Source organism: Tympanuchus pallidicinctus, unplaced genomic scaffold (genome assembly GCF_026119805.1).
Source record: "Tympanuchus pallidicinctus isolate F22 unplaced genomic scaffold, pur_lepc_1.0 scaffold15, whole genome shotgun sequence".
In the NCBI taxonomy this organism is placed as follows: domain Eukaryota; kingdom Metazoa; phylum Chordata; class Aves; order Galliformes; family Phasianidae; genus Tympanuchus; species Tympanuchus pallidicinctus.
Genome location: NW_026294669.1, coordinates 33,724,608 through 33,745,081, shown reverse-complemented (window position 1 = coordinate 33,745,081; position 20,474 = coordinate 33,724,608). Strand labels below are relative to the sequence as shown.

Below are 20,474 nucleotides of genomic sequence, written 5' to 3'. Positions count from 1 at the left end.
AAGTACTGCATCCACAGTGAACCTTTCGAGTATGTTTTCTTTTACTTATGGTTTGAGAGTGAATGACAGCTTTGGGAGATAATGGCAGAAATAATGGATGAAATAAAACAGGATGGGTATCCGCTTAGGAAATGTTGTGAGAGATGCATGGCTTCATCTGGGATTCTTATTTACAGCTGCCAAGGAGCAGCATCTGTGCAGCTGACAGGTCGCTTGCTAACATCCCTTGCTTCTGAAGGAGAAGCTGATTTAAATTCCTACCTTATTTTTTCAGGTTTCTGTTTTTAGAATTTGAAAGCACCATCTTACAAGTGACAGTGAATAACAGCTATAACCCTTACCTGATGTGTTTAATAAATGCCACTGAAGTTGAAGACAGCGAATTGACAGGTAATCATGATTCCATTAATGCTGTGGGACCTCAGCTGCAATATGTTTGTGTCTGACTTTTCAAAGGGTTCTGTGTAATGGTGGGAAGGAATAGTGCTACATGTTTTCGTCTGCTGGCAATTAACTGCAGCTGTGAGGCTTAGGGAAGCCAGACTCCTCTTTGTTTGAGTTATGTCACGTTGTGGATGTGTTTTCCATCCAGCTTTATACAAAAGGCACGTGTGCTGTTCTCTATGTGATGACAGGTTACTGACACTCAGATAACGAATCCTTATGAATGGAAACCTATTTTCCCTTCCAAGCTTTATGTACCCTTAAGATGACAGCAGTTATTTTGAGAGCTAGCATGATATTCCAAGTAGATATTCATGATATATGCTTATTGTAAAACCTCAGAGGTTTATCTGCTGACAGAATAGAGATGCTGAGCATGCTCTGAAGCACACTGTTGGAAGGCCTGTTTATGGTGTGGGGTGTGTTTCCTTAGGAGCTGAGCACCTACTCAAACTGGATCAGCAGGTTGCAATCCAGATCTCGGACTGTGATTTCAGAGGTCCTGAGCCAATTGAATGTTGTAGAAGTTAACAGTGCTCAGTAGGCACTGGCATGAAAGTGCCAATATCCCCATCTATGAAGTTTCTGCAATTCTGGTGTTTTTGCTTCAAGTAACTTTTGTTTTCACCCTCCCACAGAAAACATCATGCTGCTCTTGAAGCAAACTCATCTGAAAAAGAACTGTTTTATGCAAAATAATACCTCCGAGGAACGTTCATCCATACCAGAGCTCCTGAAGCTAAAAGTGAGTCTGCTTAAAATGCTGACTTGAAGGACATCCTGCAGTGATACATGAATGTGAAATGGAAATTTTGGAAAACCGCATATGAAAAAAAGTCTTCACAGAACAGCTGATAAAAGCTGGGAAGGAAACTGTCTTCTGCCTGTATTTAAAAGTCCTGGCTGATGAACTTATTGCTATACAAGTCCTATGCACAGCGTATACCCAGTTTTCTGAGAGGGTAGATGCCTAACAACACTGCAGTACTTTCTGAGATCAAGCACCTAAGCAATATTTATTTATGGATTTCCCTAGCCAGCTTTGGATTTAGCAGTGCCTCACTTGAATAAAGTACTTCTCACATCATACATAGATGTTTGAGCTGTAGCATGTATGCACTTTATTCCATCTCTCTCAAGAAGAGAAATAGAAAAAAGACAAAAAAGCATATTTTAAAAAGGATAAGTTTTCCGTGCTGTTACTGCTTATTATATCTATAAAAACAACATGATGAGCTTCTCTGTAACATCAGGCATACAACAGATGGCAATTCTTGCTATGACTGTTAATGTAAAGAGGGATGTCAGGAAAGAGGAAAACCCATGGTAGAAGACTAGACAAAGGATTGGAATTTGCACATCCAGCTGGCCAAGGCTGAAGTCCTGACTTTTAGCTGTCTCCTGTTCACATGCTGTTTTCATGTGCTATTGTAGGGATGACCAGCTGATATCCAAATAGCTACACCTATCACAAGAGGAATAATTGGTGTGAGATGTTCTATTTGAGACCTTGTGGATTAAATAAAAATATAATTAAAAAATACTAATAACCCTACGGAAAAATGCAAAGGAACAGCTAGGAACAGCTCTTTAAAACTTACCTTTTTAAAATTCTGTCTTCTAACTTGTGCATTTGTCTTCCTTTTCAAAATGTTCTTTGAAGATATCTCTGCTCCGGAATCTGACAGCACTTCTTTGTGACTACGAGAGCTTTAAGTCAATACAGCGTATTTGCCATCTCCCTGATGTTAGCTTTGGAGAACTCTGTGAACAGAATCAATCTCATGAACAGCTTCTCCGTGCTATTGAGCTGAGCAGCCAAGTTGTGACCAATGTACTGAATGGCAGAAGGATCTCCAAGGAGCTTTGGAACGTACTGATTGGAGATGCCACAGATGTCCAGGCACAAATGAAGTGGTGAGGCTCTTCCTCCAAGTTAGGCTGCCATAGTATTCTATTTATGAAACCATACAGTGGCTTCTTACCTTCTTCTCATATTCCCAAATTTGTGGTTATTATTTTTTTTTTTCCAATTTAGGTTTCAAGAAAACGTACCAGAAATTGCTTTCTTTCAAGAGATTCCTCAGTATATGACAGCTTTGAATTCCGTGTTGAACATCACAGAGAATTTAACAGATTCCAGCATTCCAGGTAGTTTTCTGTATTTTCTTTACAGTGTTCATTTGTGAACATCATCATTGGCATCATAGCTTCTACTGGAAATCTAAAGACGTGTTCAGCTGCTAACTTAAGAAATTAATCCTGATTATTATGATTAAATTAATGAAGTAATCGAGCACCATGTCCCATGTCTGTGAGATCCTTTGTCTAGGATAATTCTAGAGACAGTGCTAGACCAGCCTTGTTTTTTCTGTACTGCCCCAAGACTCTGAGCACTGAAAGTCCCAAGTCTTTGTATTTGGGCAAACTTTGCTTTCACTAAACCTGTCATCTTTCGCTCATGATGACAATTGGACTGTTAAACTAAGGAAATAGGACTCTTTTACAAGGTTTTGTTTTGTTTTTGTTTCAGTCAGCAATGACATACGGCACTTGTACCTTTTACCAAAAGTGAAGTCCTCTCTGTGCTCTTGAGGTCACTGTACATCTGTAGAGAGCTGTTGTATCAATTTCTGTTTGATTTCGTTCACAGAAAAATTAAGAGACGTGTTTAAAAATGTGGACCAGCTCAAAGAGGATCTCAAAAACACAACAAGAATGTCCACAACCAGTATTGATGCTCTTCTGGAAGCATCTCTCCCAGAAAACAGCAGTCACGTAAGTTTGTTGTTATTGTAGTGAGAGATCCTGTCGACTGCACAGGGAGAAGTCAACAGTCCCACAGGGACAGACAAGCATAGCATGTTATAAGTCAAAATAGCCATCAGAAATGCAGTCATTGATGCCAGTTCAACCATTAGAGAACAAGAGCCATACGGTGGCTTTGGCTGTCACCAATAGCTGGTAAGCTGCTACTGCTATGGACTGCTTGATGCATGATTGCTCCAGTCTGTAGCAAGGGCACAGGTCACTGTAACAGATTGATGACCTAGCAGGGTTGTTGTTGGGGTTCTCAGTGCTGAAGGTTGTTGCTGTCTAGATGGAAAAGCACAGTTCTAATCAGGATTTGAAAATTAGTCAGGGGTCCAAAATAGCTTCCTGTAATGAGAGATGAGCTTGCCTTCCTCAGCCTCATGTGCAAACAGAGCTCCAGATGCTTTTCCTCTTCCCAGCTATCTTGTCTGGACTGAACCCTAAAGACTGTGCTCTATTCCAGATTTCATATACACCAGTCGATAGAAACCACAAAAGCTTTTGCTACCATGCAAGCTGAGCAGTAAAACACAATCCTTAGGATTTTTCCTCTGGAGTAGGAGTAGGCATTTTCTGGCATTTTCTGAAATTCCATCCATCATTGTGGATGGAACAACGGCTAGGCAAGATTAAACGATGTATAGTGGAGCAAGTAGTCCAGCCCTTAACAAATCTTTTCTTCCTTTGTACACAGTTAATTTCTCAGATTCTCCACCTGGAGTCTTGCAGCATCCATCCTTCTGACCCACATCTGCAAACAGTAGCAGAAGAGTTCTGCAATCTCTCTCTTTCAGAGAGGACTCGTGAGACATACATCCTTGGGGTCACCCTGTTACGACACTTAGACATTTACAATTTCTTATACAAGGTTAGTATTGGATTTGAAGAGTGCTTCCTGTAGTCTTTGCTGCATGTAATGGCTGAAAGGACTGCAGTGGCCAGAAGCAATGCTGTTTTACACAAGCCAAAGATCAGGCTTTGTTCATGCAGTAATCTTTATTGCATATCCGTGCTGTGACCGTGTGGTTAGAAATGAAGATCCCAGATGGTGTAAACCAGCAAACCTAATTTAAAGGCACTGGACTTACTCAATGCTTCCCTATCTGCTAGTATCACCTGTGTGCTGTCACAACCTATTGAACATTCCCAGCTGAATTCAGGCTTCCCAAAATAAGGCATTGGGCTAATTATTTTTATCCCTTGAAAAGGAAAGCCTTCAAAAATGTCCCGTAAAATATATTTTCCCAATCCAGTTGTCACTGCCAAATTATTAAATGATTCAAATATCCCACTCATGCGAGTACATAGACAGCAAGTAAAAGCACTGTTCAGTGAGTACTGTGTATTGAATGTACATTTTAAAATGCTACAGAAGTGATCCTGGGGGGGGAAAGTTACTGAGTGAGAATGCCAATCAATTTGGCTGAGGTCAGAAGTCACTTGTAGTGCTTGACACCTGCGTTGTGCAAAATGCTACCTCTTAGAAACTTGGATTACATCCCAGTGAATACCTGATACATGTTTCCCAACTGCAGGTGTTTGGAAACTTGTGCCGTTTAGGATGTGTAACGTGTATGGGAGAGGGTTGCAAAAGCACGTGGGGATTTAGAAATACTAATCCCATTTATTTCCCATGGGACATCCACTCCCTAAGCCTCCTGACAGTTTTGAACATCCCACAGTTTCCATCTTGGAATTAGCAGATCATGGGCGTGTGCCTGCGTGTGTACACGCATTCGTGCAAATCGTAATTGATTTCCTTCCTGCCTCTTGCAGATGTTATTCCCTAAGGAAATTCAGAAACCTGTGGACAAGATATTAAACCTTCTGACAAAAATGAAATATTTCCGACACCAGGTAGAGTCTGATGTTGATCCATTGCTACAAGCCATTCATTCACTGAAAAAGCTTCGGCAGTCTAGAAGGATGCCACTGAGTAAGGTATGTGTAGCCTGCATTTGCTTCGGAGGTAAAATGCCATTGGAACAGTTTCCACTGGAATTTCTTACCTGAGAAGCTGAAGGTGCACTAAACCCTGGATTACTGCTTCCTCTTTTAAAGCCTTAAAGTAAAGTCTTATGACTAATCTCTACTAAACTCTCACATTGCCTTAATGGGAGCACGTAGATTTGGTACACTGGGACAGGTATGTGTTCAGTGTGGTTGGAGGAAGGAACACTAGGAACGAAAATGCAGAGAATGAGCAACTGGTGGTGGAGCACTGGAACAAGCTGCTCAGAGAGGTTTGGAGTCCACTTCTCCAGAGATATTCAAAACCTATCTGGATGCTTTCCTATGCAACCTACTCTAGGGAGCCTGCTTTATCACTGGGATTTGACTAGATGATTTACAGAGGTCCCTTCCATCCCCTATGATTCTCCCATTCTGTGAACTGTCTCAAAAGATGGTAGACTTCCCCCAGAATATTCAGGTGCACTAGGAAAAATCAGATTGTGAAAACTTGGAGAACTTCCCACTACAAACCATCCAAAACCATTTAAGTCAAGAGCAAAAATTTATTCCAGCTTTGGTGTGCTTTACACCATGTCTGCAGCCTCAAGACTGCCCAAAATATTCAGTACAAACCCTGCTGCACCAGCTGCAATAACTGCAGGTTGCACTAAAGCCATTGGAACCCATCCCTTTCTGATCTACAGTCTTGTACATGTGCCTCTGGATAACCTTGCTGCACATTATGGGCAGCTCCCACATTGACTCCCATGCCTTGAAATGGTATCTCGACCTCTGACATAGCAGAGGTTAGCCATAAAAGCATGCTTTCCCAGGAAAGCCTCTCATTTTGAACAAACAAACTTCTTGTAATAAATCAGTGTAGAAGTATTTAATCCTTGCCTTCTATTTCTGTTCTCTCTTTTTCCTCTTCAGAACAGGATGCTTGTAGCATACATGATGTATTTGTGTGCTGCTTTTTTTCCCCCTTTTCTGCAGGTGCTACTTAAACCAAACAACACTAGGGTAACACATGGCACATTTAAATCCCTGTCCAAAGTTCTCTGCAACCAGGAGATCACACCCCTGTTCTTTGAGTCCTTGCTTCCTGATTTTGGAGACCCTGTAAGAAACAGTTCTGTGGAGGATGTCCACGTCCAAAAGATGATGAGGAAATATGGGATTCCTCACGATTCCAGTAAGTCTGGCTTTTTCATATATTAAATACGTTTCAAAGCCAAACTCTCACATTTCCAAAGAGATCCATCACCCATCTTGATGTTTCTCTGGAGGGCTCATGGTTTGTGCCAGTTCAAGATCTGCCTTGCCCAAATTACTGGTGGCTTATTTTTGTAAGCATTAAAATGCAAGCAGCCTGCACAGCCCAGAAGTGTTTGATAGTGCAGCACTTCCCATTTGTTGATGGTACAGTTCTGGGACTTGACAGGTCACTGTGTTTTCTTGATACGCAGTTTTTCCAACTGTGCTGACATTATTAGCTCCACTGAGTTCACAAAACTCCATTTAACCTCCAAGCAGAGAATCCTGGCTCAAACAATGAGACTCTTGTTGTCCTGAGTTCAGCAACAGGAGTTATTGGGGATGGATTGCTTTTGTCAAGACACATTATATCAGTCAGTGAAGAGAGGCCTGAAGTCATTTGCTGGACATAGCAACAAATTGGGGCACTGTATTATCTGGTCTACTTGTGCTCAGTGCAGTTTATTTGTTTTTCTCCCCTTGCAGCACCATTTTGTTTATCTTTCTACCTGGATCTGGTCAAGACCCCAACTGGAGCTTTAATTTGGTCTTTTTTAAAACCAATGGTGTTTGGGAAGATCCTTTATACACCAGACACACCAGAAACTCGAGCAATCATGGGAAAGGTATGGCTCTGCTTAAACTACATGAAGATATGCCCTCTCAAATGGATTTTAATTTGTGCCTAGCACAGGCTTCAGAAGCACAACTCTATTTTCTGACCGTTAGGAGTATTAGTCAGATTATTTTGTTTGTAGTTCCATTGCTGGTTGTATGTGTCACCCTTTACCTTTAAATGAACGTTACCTCAAGAAAAAAATTGCCCTAATATTTATAGTACACCTTTTTTTTTTAAGGCTTTCAGTTCATGAGGCTTTACCTCCATATTTTCAGCTAGTAACAGAGATGTGTCCCAGAATGCTCACCAGTAGTGGCAAACAGGCCATTGATAGGAGTAAAGCTGATACCCAAGGCATGCTCCAAAAGCCATGTATGAAACTGCATTTTTAAGTTCTTACTTGAAGAAGAATTTTGCCAACCAGTGATAGAGTGCAAAGTAAACCCTAAAGGAGCCAAACTGAATCTCAGCTATTTAATTTCCTCAATTATTTTTTAAAGCTTTCATGCAAGTAATTAATAAATTGAAACTTAGATATTGTTGTGGACTTTTCTTTACAGTCTAATGCCACCTTGAAGCAGATGGCTGATCTAGCCCTGAAGTCACAGGAATGGCTGGATAAGTCTCCTGCCATCATGAATTCACTGACTAAGTTGAACCAGACGGTTCCAATGATCAAGGTATGAAATCTCACTATGTGTCCTGTTGTCCCACAGGGACTGTTCCTTTCACTAAGAAAAAAAAAAGGGGTTGGAGACAGGGACACCTGAGCTCATGCTTCTGGCCCACACTTCAGTTTCCTTGCCTGTCTGCCTGTTCCCATCACAGAAATACTCCTGATGCACCTTTCCATGCAGATCCCTTTTATGAAATGATATGTCTGTAATACACACACTGTTCTCTGACAGTGGCCTTGCTGAGGGCTGCTGGAAGGCTAAGATGAGCGGGGAATGCTCTTCAGTTTGTAAATTAACTTTCTGCTTGATGGAGTGATCCAGCCAACCAAGACCAGGCAAGAAATGACTTTTTCAGAGAATGAAACAGTATCTATAATGAGCATGTAGCACTGGGTGCACACACAAGAGCTTGGAGATGTCTTTGTACCTCAGTGAATGTAAATAACACTTCTTTTTCCCCTCCCAAAGAGCCTTGGTTGGATGCAAGAAGCAGCAGGCTGTAATGCTTTACATACATGCAGCATGTTTGCCACGGTACAAATTGCCACCTTTTCTTAAAAACTATATAAATGAGATTTCTTGAACTCCTAAAGCATTCAAAAATAATTTCAGTGGCTGGGAATTCATTGTAATTTCCATGGCACAGAGAGAAAATCCAGAGCAGAAAATGCAAGAGTGAAATGAAATATTCTCTGCTGACTGCACTCAGTGGTGGAATAATGGAATATTCAGCCAAATAAAAAACTGACAGACGGTCTCCAAACTAAATTTTGGACCCTACCCATTCTGTGCTGGCTGTTTTCACAGGATTTAAAACATACATGAATGAAATTAACTTTCAGTTAGTCCTCATATTAAAGAGTATGCATGATTTTTTTTTCCCTGGGAGTCCAATGCCTGGTGGAGAGTCGAGAGGCATCTTCTGCTGACTCCAGCAAACATCATCTTTCTTCTTTCCATTGCTAATGCTTTCCCATCTTCAAACACAGAGTGAAGAACAGAAAGTCAAGAAAGGAGCAGGGAAGTACAAATGCTACTGAAGACAGCTGATCTGTCGGATTTTAGCAGTACACCAAATAAGCTTATGGGATCTGTGGTCAAATTCTCTTTCTCTTTGCTTGTTGACAGAATGCCCTACAGAATCCCTTTGTGCAGGTTTTTATCAAGATGATGGTGGATTTGGATGCAGTTGAATTGCTGAGTCAAATAAACAAGCTTGGTAAGTTGTTTTATGTACCCTACCTTCGTGTTTGTATTTAAGGTCTGGGAGCTCCAGGGTCATCAGACTGTAGTCATCTTCCAGTCCTGCTCTGCTCTGTCCAGGATTGGAGATGAGACAGTCTCAGATGTGATTCTAAACCTCATGGTTTGTCTATGGGAAAAGACTCTTAGAAAGCAAAGGGCTTGTGTGAGATGTTTCTCCTGAGTGCCATACGAATGGTAGAATGGGAATCTCTGCAGCTGATTGTGGCCACTGGAGGACACTGTTTAGCCATAATTATCACTTCAAATGAGCTACCTGGGGCTCTGATGGGAAATGCTGAGCTCACTTGCATCGCACCAGGGTTTCGCTTAAAAGTTTTCCAGAGCAGGGAAGGAAGGGATGAGCCCATGCTGGTGAAGACAGAAACATAATTATAAAATATCCCCTGATGCCATTTGCTGTTTTCTGATGGTCTTGAGTGGTCTTTCAAGTTGAGAGTCGCTGATCTGCACTGTGGGAATCAGTGCTACTGGCATTGGTGGATGTGTTACCTGTCGGTGCACAGCATGGTGCTCACAGCCCCTCCTGGCTGGTCTCATGGCTCCCTGCTCACTTTTCAGCGTGTCCCTACATCTCAACATGAATCTGATCTATGCCAGAAAAGCCTAGCATCAGCCAAAAGTAGCTTTAGACTGTTAAAGTCCAAACAGTGTGAACATGCTGTTCATGATGACCCCTGTGTTATTTTATGAGTAGCATCTCCTATCTGAACTCCCCATAAAATCATCATGCCTGCAGCAGCTGTTCCATATTAGTTACGCTGCATTATGCAGTCACCTTTTAAAACAGCCAGCAAACAGCAGTATCTTTATTAAACTTCATTATCAGGTTTAGTACACACATCAGCACAACAGACATAACTTTCCCTTGATATGCTTGGACAGTGCCCATTCTCCCCTGAGACAGAGCAGCTCAGCAGACGTGTTGATTACATCAAAAACCAGAAGATGCAGATTGAATAGTGAGCATCATACACAGGTCTAGAAACCCAGCAGGTTAGTGGCAGCTTCTGATTTGGGATGGCTGTCACATCACGTTGCTGGCATCCTCCCAAAGGCAAACTCATGAGCACATTACAAATGATTAACATAAAAATTGGGTCAACAACATGCCTTCGTTGCACCACAAAGTGCAGAAATATGTTTGTTAATGTTACGTGTGATGTCTTTTCTTCCTTCCTGGTGTCATTGCTGGTATAAAGAGCAGGATGATTTGATGGATTTTTTTTTTTTTGCTATGTATACTGATACTGTTGGTCTTGTGTTTTTTTTTTCTAGATGATATTCGGCTGGAATTACAGAACAACACTGACATTGTTGATCAGCTGAACACATTAGCTACCCTGGCAGTGAATGTGTCCTCCTGTGTCTCATTTAATCGCATTCGGGCAGTCAAAACCTTGGAGGAAATGGAAAAGATGGCTAAAGAACTCTTCCTAAAGAACGAACTGTTTGCAAGTATGTGTCAGAGTCTCAAGTCCCCCTGTCAATTGAAGTTAGCTTGGTACAGAGTGCAAGCACAGCCTATGAGGCTTGGCTTTCCACCTGTGACTGTTGTGGGCACAGCTCCCACCACAGCAGTCAATTTTCACCGAGAGATCTGGGAACTTCACACTCAGACTTCCTTGTGGCAGTGTTTTTGTGCTGTCCTATATATGCCTTCTCTTGTCTGTAAAGAGATCCTTTGGTCATCTGGCATTTTCTCTGGGTTAATTCTCAGTGGAAATAAGTTCCTCTGCCCTTTGGAGGTCTTTGTGACAGAGTTACCTTCTCTCAGGCCTCCAAAGGGAAAAGATGCTTTATTGAAAAAGAGACAGTTGAATGTATTAGATGATTGTAAAGATCTTAAGATGCTCCATTCCTACACTGCAGTATCATCATGAATCTTTCCAGTCTTACCTTTAACATCTGTGGGATTGGATTGCAGCTTCAAATCAGACTGCAGGGAATAAGAACTTAGACTAATTTGAGTGATGGGATGTGTCTCAGTTATTGAAGAATGCACAGAACTCCGCAGTTAGGATTTACTTGTAAGCCCTGTGACCCGTTGGTCTTATACCTCATAATTAAATGTAGGTATAAACTTTTTCTATTCTTTGTACTTCAGGCCCTGATAATATTTGTCTATTGCCATAAAAAAAAAAGTTTTCCTCTGTGTTTGTCCTCCATTCCATTGTATTTACAGCATGCAGTTTCCTACCAGGACTTTGCAAAGCCTTTATATTCCCACACGTTTCTCAGCTTTGCAGGAGTTTGTGCATATAAATATGTGTACAGGCCATGAACTGTTGTCAATGCCACACTCTTGAGGTGTGTATTTTACAGCACCAGTACGTGAGCTCTGTTGATGGAGTACAGATGGGCACGTTCATGAGAGGTGTGTGACCACATGCAAGGGACAAACCCGACAGATTTGTGACAGTCCATGTTAACAGCAGGGTTTTTCCAACACGGCTGCTTATTTTGAGAGCCTTTCATTTTTGAACGCTCAATAGGAAAAGATGTGGAGGCTTGGAGTATAGTTAGCACCCAGAATCATCAACCACATTTGGAAATATGAGGAGCTGCAGTGACACTTGATTTCCAGTACCAGACCCTTGGTAGTGAACGTTAGCAGCCTACCCACCTGAGCATTATTTGTGCTGCAAAGAAATGGGATGATGGGCTGTAATGTAGACAAGACTTATAAAGATGAGAAGTTCCTGTGTGTCTGTGTGTACTGCTCCTACTCTGTCAACTCTGAAGAAAAACCTTTTCTTCCTTTCCCAAGGTATCATTTTCAGGCTACCATCAAGCTGGAGCAGCCCAGCCCATGGGGCTTTGGCCCTCCCTCCTCTGCTCAACTACACCATCAGAATGAGCAGCAGGATCACGCAGACCACCAACAGGATCAGGGAGCGCATCTGGACTGTGGGACCACACAACTCCACCTCACAGAGCCAGATCTACAGCCGGGCATTTATCTATATCCAGGACAGCATTGAAAGAGCCATTATTCAGCTGCAGACTGGCAAGAAGCTAGAGGAAATAGCTGTTCAAGTCCAGGCCATGCCTTACCCCTGCTACAATAAGGATATGTAAGTTTGTGGGGTTTCCATCTTCCTGTAAAATTTGCTGTCCCTCATTTACTATGAAAGGTAGAAATGAGACTGGGTTTGGCAGGAATTGGGTTAAATACGAGCCTTGGCTTGTTCTGCAGGTGTTTACATGCAGATAGTGCAGCAGAACTTAGAAAATATATTTATTGGGCAAAAAAAACCCCTAGGTTTATGAGCTTTGTTCCTACAGATTGCTATCCAGCTGTTCCGTTTGTTATTCATTCCACTGATTCCAGCTAATGTGCAGTGTATAGTGAATAGTTCTCCATACAGGTGTCTCTCTCTCACAGATGCTTTAAGAAGGATAAGAGTGTGAAATTGTACCATTCATTGCCACTGTAATGAGGGAGGACAGAAGAGCTTTTGATGAGCCAAGTTGTTAGAATTAACAGCCTGTTATACCGAGCAGTGCAGCATGAACTGTGTATGGACCAAAATAAGTTTTGAATGGTAAAACAGATCAAAAAGTATTGGATCATCTTCCTTTCCACTCATCTTGAGCCAGATCTGAAGCTAATATAAACCATGTCTCTGCCAACTGCAACAGAGAGAAGCCAATCTCTCACAGCTGAGCACTGGTCCCTCTGGCAAGGAAATTTTGGTTGGTGTTGGAAAGCTGGCATCACGGTACATGCTCAGAGTTATTGCCCTGACCGCAGCTGGTGGCCAAGCAGAGTGGAAAACATGTAGGAAAATGATTTCATGTTCATCAGCAGGCTCTGAAGGATGTTCAGCAAGTAATATTAGTGGTCTGGGCAGTCAATCCACAATACAAGAGTCCTTCTTACACCAAGAGTACAGAATGGCCACAGGAGCTTTGCATATCTACTGCATGAGCTAAAAGATGATCTGGGAGCTACAACAGACCTATTAAAATCCCATGTCAGCCTGTCACTTGACAGCTGGAAACTCATCATCTCTCCTTAACATAAACGCATGCAAAGTGCCTGCAAGTATGCAAGCAGGTGAGCATTCAACCAGGTGTCAGCTTCAGCAAATGTGTGGATTATTGCTGTGAGATAGTTTTGCACAATGATTAACTGGCTGCTGGAGGCACTTAACTGCAGTTATCTGTGCTTCTGCTTTTTCTTGGGCTGCTGAGAAAACAGCTTGCCTTTGAGTTTCCCTCCCCACCCTGGGTTCAGAGGGTCATGAGATGCTCAATTATTAAAATACCTAAAGGCTTCCTGTTTCCATCCAGTAGAAGTCATCAGAAAATGGCTGTCTGCTGATTGTTATCACATAGTTACAATCCTGTAGAGAAATGGAGTGAACTTATATACCACCTCACTGAAGGTATAGGAATACTGGATTTTTAATGGCCTAGGGATCATGCACAAAGCAGATAGTGAAAAACAACCAAACAAAAAGCAAACGAAACAAAAAAACCCCTTCCTCAACAACGACAACAGAAGAACCAGAACAGCAAGGTAAGAAAGAAGAGAGAAATGGTAGACTGAAATGCGTTTTTGTTGTTCTATAATATAAATATTATGACCTTGTTTGCACAGAAGGAAGAAGAATTTCTTGAAAGTGCTGAGTTTTGGAAACTTTTTGACATTATGAGGTAAAAATGTAATTAGAAAACCAATCACATTGGTTTGCTACTGCTGTCGTACATTAAACTTTTCCTAAGAATTATGCTGTTGGTTTTTTTTTTAAGCCAGCTTTAGAAACAAGGGAGGAAAGCATAAACCCTGTAGATGCAATGAAGTGAATCTCCTACAATAGGAACTTGCTTTCCATCACAAAAGGAGGAGTTTACTTTTGGCCACTGTTGCACCTTCTCTCAGTGCACAACTGGCAAGGGAGGAAGGTTGAAAGGACGAGGAACCAAGAATTGTGAAGCCTATTTGGTAGATACAGCTCTATTATAACCATCCTCTGGAATAAGGAGAGACACCCCAAGGGGAAGCATTGATTCCAACCTCAGGCACAGGGAGGTACAGCCTGATAATAAAATCAGGCCATTGACATTGACAGGATGGCTGACTGCTGTTTGCAAGTGGGATGCACCCACCAGTCAGGAGAAGCCACTGCTGGATTCTGCTCTTGCCAGTGGTGCTGCTGAGCAAAACTGTTTCAGAACCAGGCTGGAAAAATCCCTATGTTTTCTAATACATATATATATATTTTAACAATGCAGGAGTCTCTTAATAGAATCTTCAGTGCAACAGCAAAGTAGTCTTTTTTTTGTATAGTTGTTAATTATACTCCCTGACAAAAGACATTCTGTATAAAGCATTAATCCTTAGAACGTTTTACATTCAGCTGAAGCCTGCATTTGCCTTTTACAGGTTCTTAACCAGTGTGACCTACTCTCTTCCATTTGCTCTGATGGCTGCCTGGGTGCTGTTTATAGCTGATTTTGTTAAAACTCTTGTTCAAGAGAAAGATCTGAGGCTTTATGAGGTATGCTGAAACTTTCTGGGGCGTGCAAAATTATAAACAAGTTTTCCTTATTAGTGGGTAGAAAGTCTCATGTGCGACATTAAATGGAGCAAAACAAACATTAAGGAAAATAATATTGCAAATGCCTGTTGTTTGACCTGCAGCGTTTGAGTTGTGACATTGTAGGCAATTTCAAAACTATAGAAATGCAGGGCATTTGCCCTTCAGGTGGTGAGAATGTTGCTTTGCTGTGCTGAACACTGGAAAAAATGGGGACCTTAAAAAATTACAAGTTTTCTGAAGGTTTAAAGCCCCCTGAAAATTGACTTTGAGTCGTACCTACTGGGAACAAAGACGTGAAGAGTGACTTACTTCCTATCCTTGGAGTTATTATACTTAACATTTCAGAAGGTGCTACATATTACATCAGCTTCTCTGAAATGAAGTTCTTCATTCAGGTTGCCTATTGGAAAAGAAATCACATGGAGACGTAGGGAATTTATTAAATTAGCTCACGTTTTCAGTGTGAACACAGCCAATGGAGATGAACAGCAGAGAACTTTCTGGGAGGCTAAGCTTCAGCAAGCAATAAAGCTCAGGCAGATTTGTTTGTTCTCTGGTACCATGGAAACAAACACTGAATCACCAAAGAAGTATTTCCAAGAAAGAGCACCCTATGAACTGCAGTGAGATTGACAATAAGAGTGTCCAGTTGACAGTCCCTGAATATTGTTTTGGGGGCACACTTCCATTGCCTCTGTGATCCAGGGTGTCAGTAATCTTTCAGCTATGTAATCTGCAACAAGACCCCAGCATCTCTCATTTCTTTTGGATTTGGCAAGGCAAGTTCACAGTTCTGTATGACTTGTGACTTGATCATCAGCTAATATAGATTAATATTACTTCCATATAAATATTCAAGCATATCCAGTATTTGTTGCTGGGGGGGATGTATGTGAAGTGGTTCACCTGCTGAACCAAATGGTACATTTGGCTTCAACTGTACCTAAGAGTATTTACACTCAGGCCACTGAGTTGAACAGCGTTATCTAAAACAAATAAAGTACCCAACATGCTTTAGAAAAGTAGCAAATGTAAGTCCAGCATCTGCTTTGAAACTTGTGGGTTATGTCACATGATGTTTGCAAATCCTGCCTATGCTGTTGCTTTACAACGGGCTCCTTGCAAACCAAGGGCATTCCAGAGATGTGAGCGCGTGGTTTTCTCTCCTTTATCAACCTGGCAGTGTGTCAAAATAAGAGCGAGCATATTTTGTTTGTGTGCCCTATCCAGACACTGAAAAAAAGAAAAATGAAAGATCTCTTAGTAAACAGTTATAATTTGTAATTCCTGTTGCTTTGCTTTCTCTCTGTAGTACATGAAGATGATGGGTGTTAATGCAAGCAGCCATTTCATCGCCTGGTTCATAGAGTGTGCCATCTTCCTTCTAATCACAGTCACCTTCCTCATCATTGTCCTAAAAGTGGGTGACATCCTTCCCAAATCAAATACAGCGCTCCTGTTCCTGTACCTTATGGACTACAGCTTGTCCATCATAGCCATGAGCTACTTCATCAGTGTTTTCTTCAACAACACCAACATCGCCGCGTTGGTGGGCAGTCTGGTGTACATCCTCACTTTCTTCCCCTTCATTGTATTGCTTGTCATTGAAAATCACTTGAGCTTCTCTGTGAAAAGCCTACTGGTAAGTTCTGCTTTTCAATAACAGAGATTATGTGTGTGGAAGCAAACAAACATTCACCTTCAACACACTTCAGCTCTTCTTAAGGTTCGTGTCACCAATATACGTGTTTGTAGCCATTCTCAATTCCACCAGTGGGTGCTGATCCATGCTGCATCACATAACGAGAGAGCTGGCTGTAGCCTGGTAGGGGGGAGACCTGTATCCCTTCACTGAAAGCAAAACTTGTGGTGTTTTAGTGAGTAAGCACTGCCAGCTGAATCAGAGTAGTGTGAGCTATGCATTTTACCCTCTCAAATTGCAAAGCAAAAAATAGCTTACCTTCAACCATAATGAGGAGGAAGGCTAGACAGTGAGGAGTTGAAGTCGCAGGACTATGAGGGAAGGCTGGCTCCGTTCATTCCTTAGTTGCTGTGCCTCAAATTTGTAGCCATGGAAAAAGAGAGAAAGCTTTGTCACTTCCCAAGGGTGGAAATAGGTAGGTATTAAGTACCAGAAGTCACATTTGTTTTCAAGTTCACCAAATCTGGGAAGGGACACCTTTTAAGTCAAGTAGTAAATTCATTAGCCGTGTCAGGTAATTTTATATCACTACTTTATTTCAAAAGCCTAAATTAAATCCCTGGATGAGGGATAAAGTAGGATACTGGGAGTGGAAGCAAAAGGAAGAAAGACTCTAAGGGGATATTACAGCCCACCATCAGAAGTTCTGCCCATCCAAAGCTTGGTCCACTGCTCTTTGTGTCTGCTGGAAAAAATCTTACTCGTTTTTCCAGCTAGTGCAGCAAGCCGGGGAGGTATCTGATGGGTTGTCTGACTGGAAATCTCTTTGAGACTAATTAACAAATTCTTTGTTTTCAATTTTGTTTATTCCACAGAGCCTGTTGTCTCCAACTGCATTCAGTTATGCAAGTCAGTACATTGCTCGCTATGAGGCACAGGGCATAGGTATGTTTATTGAAAAGAAAAGTACGCTTGGAGCTTCCATGGTTGTGACATTCCTTTAACTCATACGGACTCTCTTGTGCTTCTAAACTCCTTTCTGCAGGTCTGCAGTGGGACAACATGTATAAATCTCCAATGATTGGAGACAACACATCCTTTGGCTGGATGTGCTGGCTCATTCTGATTGACTCTCTCGTTTACTTCATCCTGGGATGGTATATAAGAAATGTATTCCCAGGTAAGGATGTGAAGCACTGAGGCTGTTGATGTTTTGTTTCCTTTGGAAAACGGTGAGTACAACACTGACTGAGTCCATGATCCAGGCACTCAGGCACACGCAGGGCACCCCTGTTCCTAGAGCAGCGAAGCCATATCTTGGAGGATGTGTTGAGAGTATTAACAATGCTGGGTTAAGAGAGGACTAGGGTTCCTTCTGCTCATCACGTGGGTAGGTGGAACCTCTGAAGAAGCTGAAGCCAAGGACACAGGAGAATATGATTGCTGTCTGGTTGGTGAAAATGAGAACAGAGCATGTTAGCCAGCATTTGTCAGTTGAGTGATTTTGTGTTACGTTACTTATATCATCCGATTTCAAAAAGTAATTCCTGCCTTGGGCAAGAGACAGTACATTTGTCTTTTGCTTTTCTTCCCCACCTAATGAAGCAGTCCGCTGGCACACAGAAATCTACCCAGTGGAAAATGTAAAGTACTCCAGCCCTCTGGCTATAAAGATACTCAGAATAACAAATGAGCAAATGCTTCCTATTGTGCCAATTAGGGGAAAATCCCTTCCAAGTATCAGTAGTACATGAAGCATATCAAGAGAGGAGAGATCTCCTTGGAGTTCATTTTTGTTTGGAGTGTAGTCCAATAGTGGTGCTTCCTGCAGAAACAGATGCCTGAATGAGCTCCTCTTCTTCCTGCAGGAAGATACGGCATGGCTGCTCCCTGGTATTTCCCACTGCTTCCATCTTACTGGCTTGAATACAACTGGCTCCCTTTCTGGAGTGAGAAACAAAGAGGCTTCATCTTCAGCAAGCTTGTGTTAAGGAAAGAAGCCAGCCCCAGCAATCAGATATGTATGTGGATACTGACATATGTTTTAAGTAAATAAAGCCAAATTTGAGAAGGGCACCATGCTCAGAAAGCACAATTTCATGTTAATCCTTACTTTGTAGCACAGGAAAAACTGAAAATTATTACTTACCCAAATGGAGATTTGGCTTTTAAATTGTTTTTTCTTCCAATTCGATGTGGAAATCCAGTACTGACATTCACATGCATAGATGTGTATACTGTAGTTGAGAGGATACCTTGGGTTCATATACCTCACCCTACAGTGCTCTGTGTAGAAATACATTTTTGTTTGTGAAAGCAAATACAGAATTCCCTTTGGCAAGAGGAATGTCTGCTGCTTTGTCCATTTCTGTAAATATTTAGCCTATAAAATATTATGAGATCACGCATACAAACTTTCCAGTTCTGCCTAACAGAAGGTAACTCAATAGCTTTGCTGTATTTCCTCTAATTTCATATACTTGTTTAGTGTAGGTGAAGTTAGGTGCTCTGAAACATCTAAATGTAGGACCTTTTCAGAAGAGAGAGATTAATGCTTCTTGTCAGAAATTATAAGAAGTTGCAGGAGTGAAAAGGAGAAATGTGGGAGAGCTCAAAATGTCTCAGATCCTATGAAATGTTCCCTGCGTTCCTCATCGAGAATCAACTGCTTCTGCTATATTGTATGCCATCAAAAGCCTTGCTTATCTCTGACCTGAAAAAAGGTAACTGTCGTCTAACCCTTCCCTTGGGTTTTGAAGGCGCCCCCCCGCCTCACCTGGAGCCAGAACCCACTGATCTCACCTTGGGAGTCTCCCTCCATGGCATCACAAAAGTTTATGGATCCAAAGCTGCGGTGGACAACTTAAGCCTCAACTTCTATGAAGGGAATATAACTTCCCTGCTGGGACACAATGGAGCTGGGAAAACGACCACCATGTACGTGTCCTTTAAAGCTGGGATTGTTTTGTACCACTGGGCTCAGCTGGGTGGATATGAGAGCAAGTGGGGCTTTTCAGCACTGGGAAGCTGAATGAAATGCTTTATTAGGACAGATCTCTCTTGTAGTTTCATCTTACTCTCAGATGACCTCAGCAGTCCCTTCATCTGCTAGAACTGAAGGTCCTTTTCTGCTTAGGAATATGCCTTTTAGTCTGGTAGGATCCCTGTAATACGCAGCAGAGCAATTGTTCCAGCACTTTGTTCCACGAGGCTTTGGTGCCTGGGGCTGGGTTGCTCTGAAAGATGTGGGTAGCCTGTGCACCTGCCAAATTTGAAGTGATATTAATATTAGTGAGAAAGCCTAATAAAGGTATATTTCAACTGTACAGACTCGTGTGTTGGCTGGGCTGGAATTGCAGTAGGTTAATGCTCTGGCCTTCCAGCCCTTCCAGCATTGCCATTTATAAATTATAGTTTAAGGTGTTGGATAACATCACTGGATAACCTGTGGAACTTGATTTCTCTACTGATATCTATGTATGCATCACTCTGAAAGCAACATTAAGGTGATAAATAGAAGCCCCAGAAGAGCCAAAAACAGTAAGACAAGACAGATGTGTGCTTCATCTCAGCTTATTATAAATTCATGTCATGTCCTCATAGTAAGTGTAGGCAAAGGTGATGTACAGAAAAATATAATAGCTTCTTGAAACTTAGTGCAGGCTTCAAATCCTGAGTAAGGTCACAAGGTACTTCTCCTCTCCTTTTTAATGAGAGTTAAAAGTCCCAGGAGAGAGTGCAACTCAGGGATGGTGAAGGGCAGCCTGAGGTGCATCTTCTCCTTTTACTCCCTTGCAGGACAGCTCTAAAACCAGCCTGTATTGTACAGGTAGTCATTCCACGTAGAAGGTGTTTGACTCAGGTCTGTTAGGTACTACTTGGTGGGTAATAATTAGCTTGAACTAGACAAAATTGCTGCCCTCGCTGAGGTGTCTTGTCAGGATATCCTCCCCCATTCCTTCTTCATAATGGCAGTGAAATCAGGTCTCTGCGCTGTGATGTGGTTAGCATGATGAAGATGTGGTTTTCAATCTCTGAAGTGGTTAGCAGTATGAGACTGTCTGGATACTGCAGACAAACCCCAAAGAATGAAGAGTAACTGCATTCTGTGAATTCCCAGTGATTCAATTGGAAGTGAAGGGCATTCGTGAGTATTGATGTAAAGGAACATGCAGTGGTCTGACTTAGGGAGGGAGAGACCTCCCTAAGGAAGATAAAAGTGTATGTGAAAAGTAGCCAGAGCTCAGTGTGTG

The 20,474-nt window shown here is 41.9% G+C and overlaps 1 protein-coding gene across 1 annotated transcript in view; it reads left to right on the top strand.

The window, feature by feature from the left end:
- The window catches only part of ABCA12 (ATP binding cassette subfamily A member 12), a 103,320-nt gene that overhangs the window by 55,452 nt on the left and 27,394 nt on the right, over window positions 1-20,474 (top strand). The window contains exons 13-31 of the mRNA XM_052675057.1: window positions 275-390; window positions 1,083-1,189; window positions 2,108-2,361; window positions 2,483-2,595; window positions 3,098-3,222; window positions 3,953-4,126; window positions 5,035-5,199; window positions 6,208-6,406; window positions 6,955-7,094; window positions 7,648-7,767; window positions 8,893-8,983; window positions 10,306-10,485; window positions 11,798-12,104; window positions 14,423-14,537; window positions 15,892-16,221; window positions 17,097-17,166; window positions 17,267-17,401; window positions 18,090-18,242; window positions 18,981-19,158. Of these exons, the coding sequence (XP_052531017.1) occupies window positions 275-390; window positions 1,083-1,189; window positions 2,108-2,361; window positions 2,483-2,595; window positions 3,098-3,222; window positions 3,953-4,126; window positions 5,035-5,199; window positions 6,208-6,406; window positions 6,955-7,094; window positions 7,648-7,767; window positions 8,893-8,983; window positions 10,306-10,485; window positions 11,798-12,104; window positions 14,423-14,537; window positions 15,892-16,221; window positions 17,097-17,166; window positions 17,267-17,401; window positions 18,090-18,242; window positions 18,981-19,158 (3,072 nt within the window). The remainder of the gene's footprint in view (window positions 1-274; window positions 391-1,082; window positions 1,190-2,107; window positions 2,362-2,482; window positions 2,596-3,097; window positions 3,223-3,952; window positions 4,127-5,034; window positions 5,200-6,207; window positions 6,407-6,954; window positions 7,095-7,647; window positions 7,768-8,892; window positions 8,984-10,305; window positions 10,486-11,797; window positions 12,105-14,422; window positions 14,538-15,891; window positions 16,222-17,096; window positions 17,167-17,266; window positions 17,402-18,089; window positions 18,243-18,980; window positions 19,159-20,474) is intronic.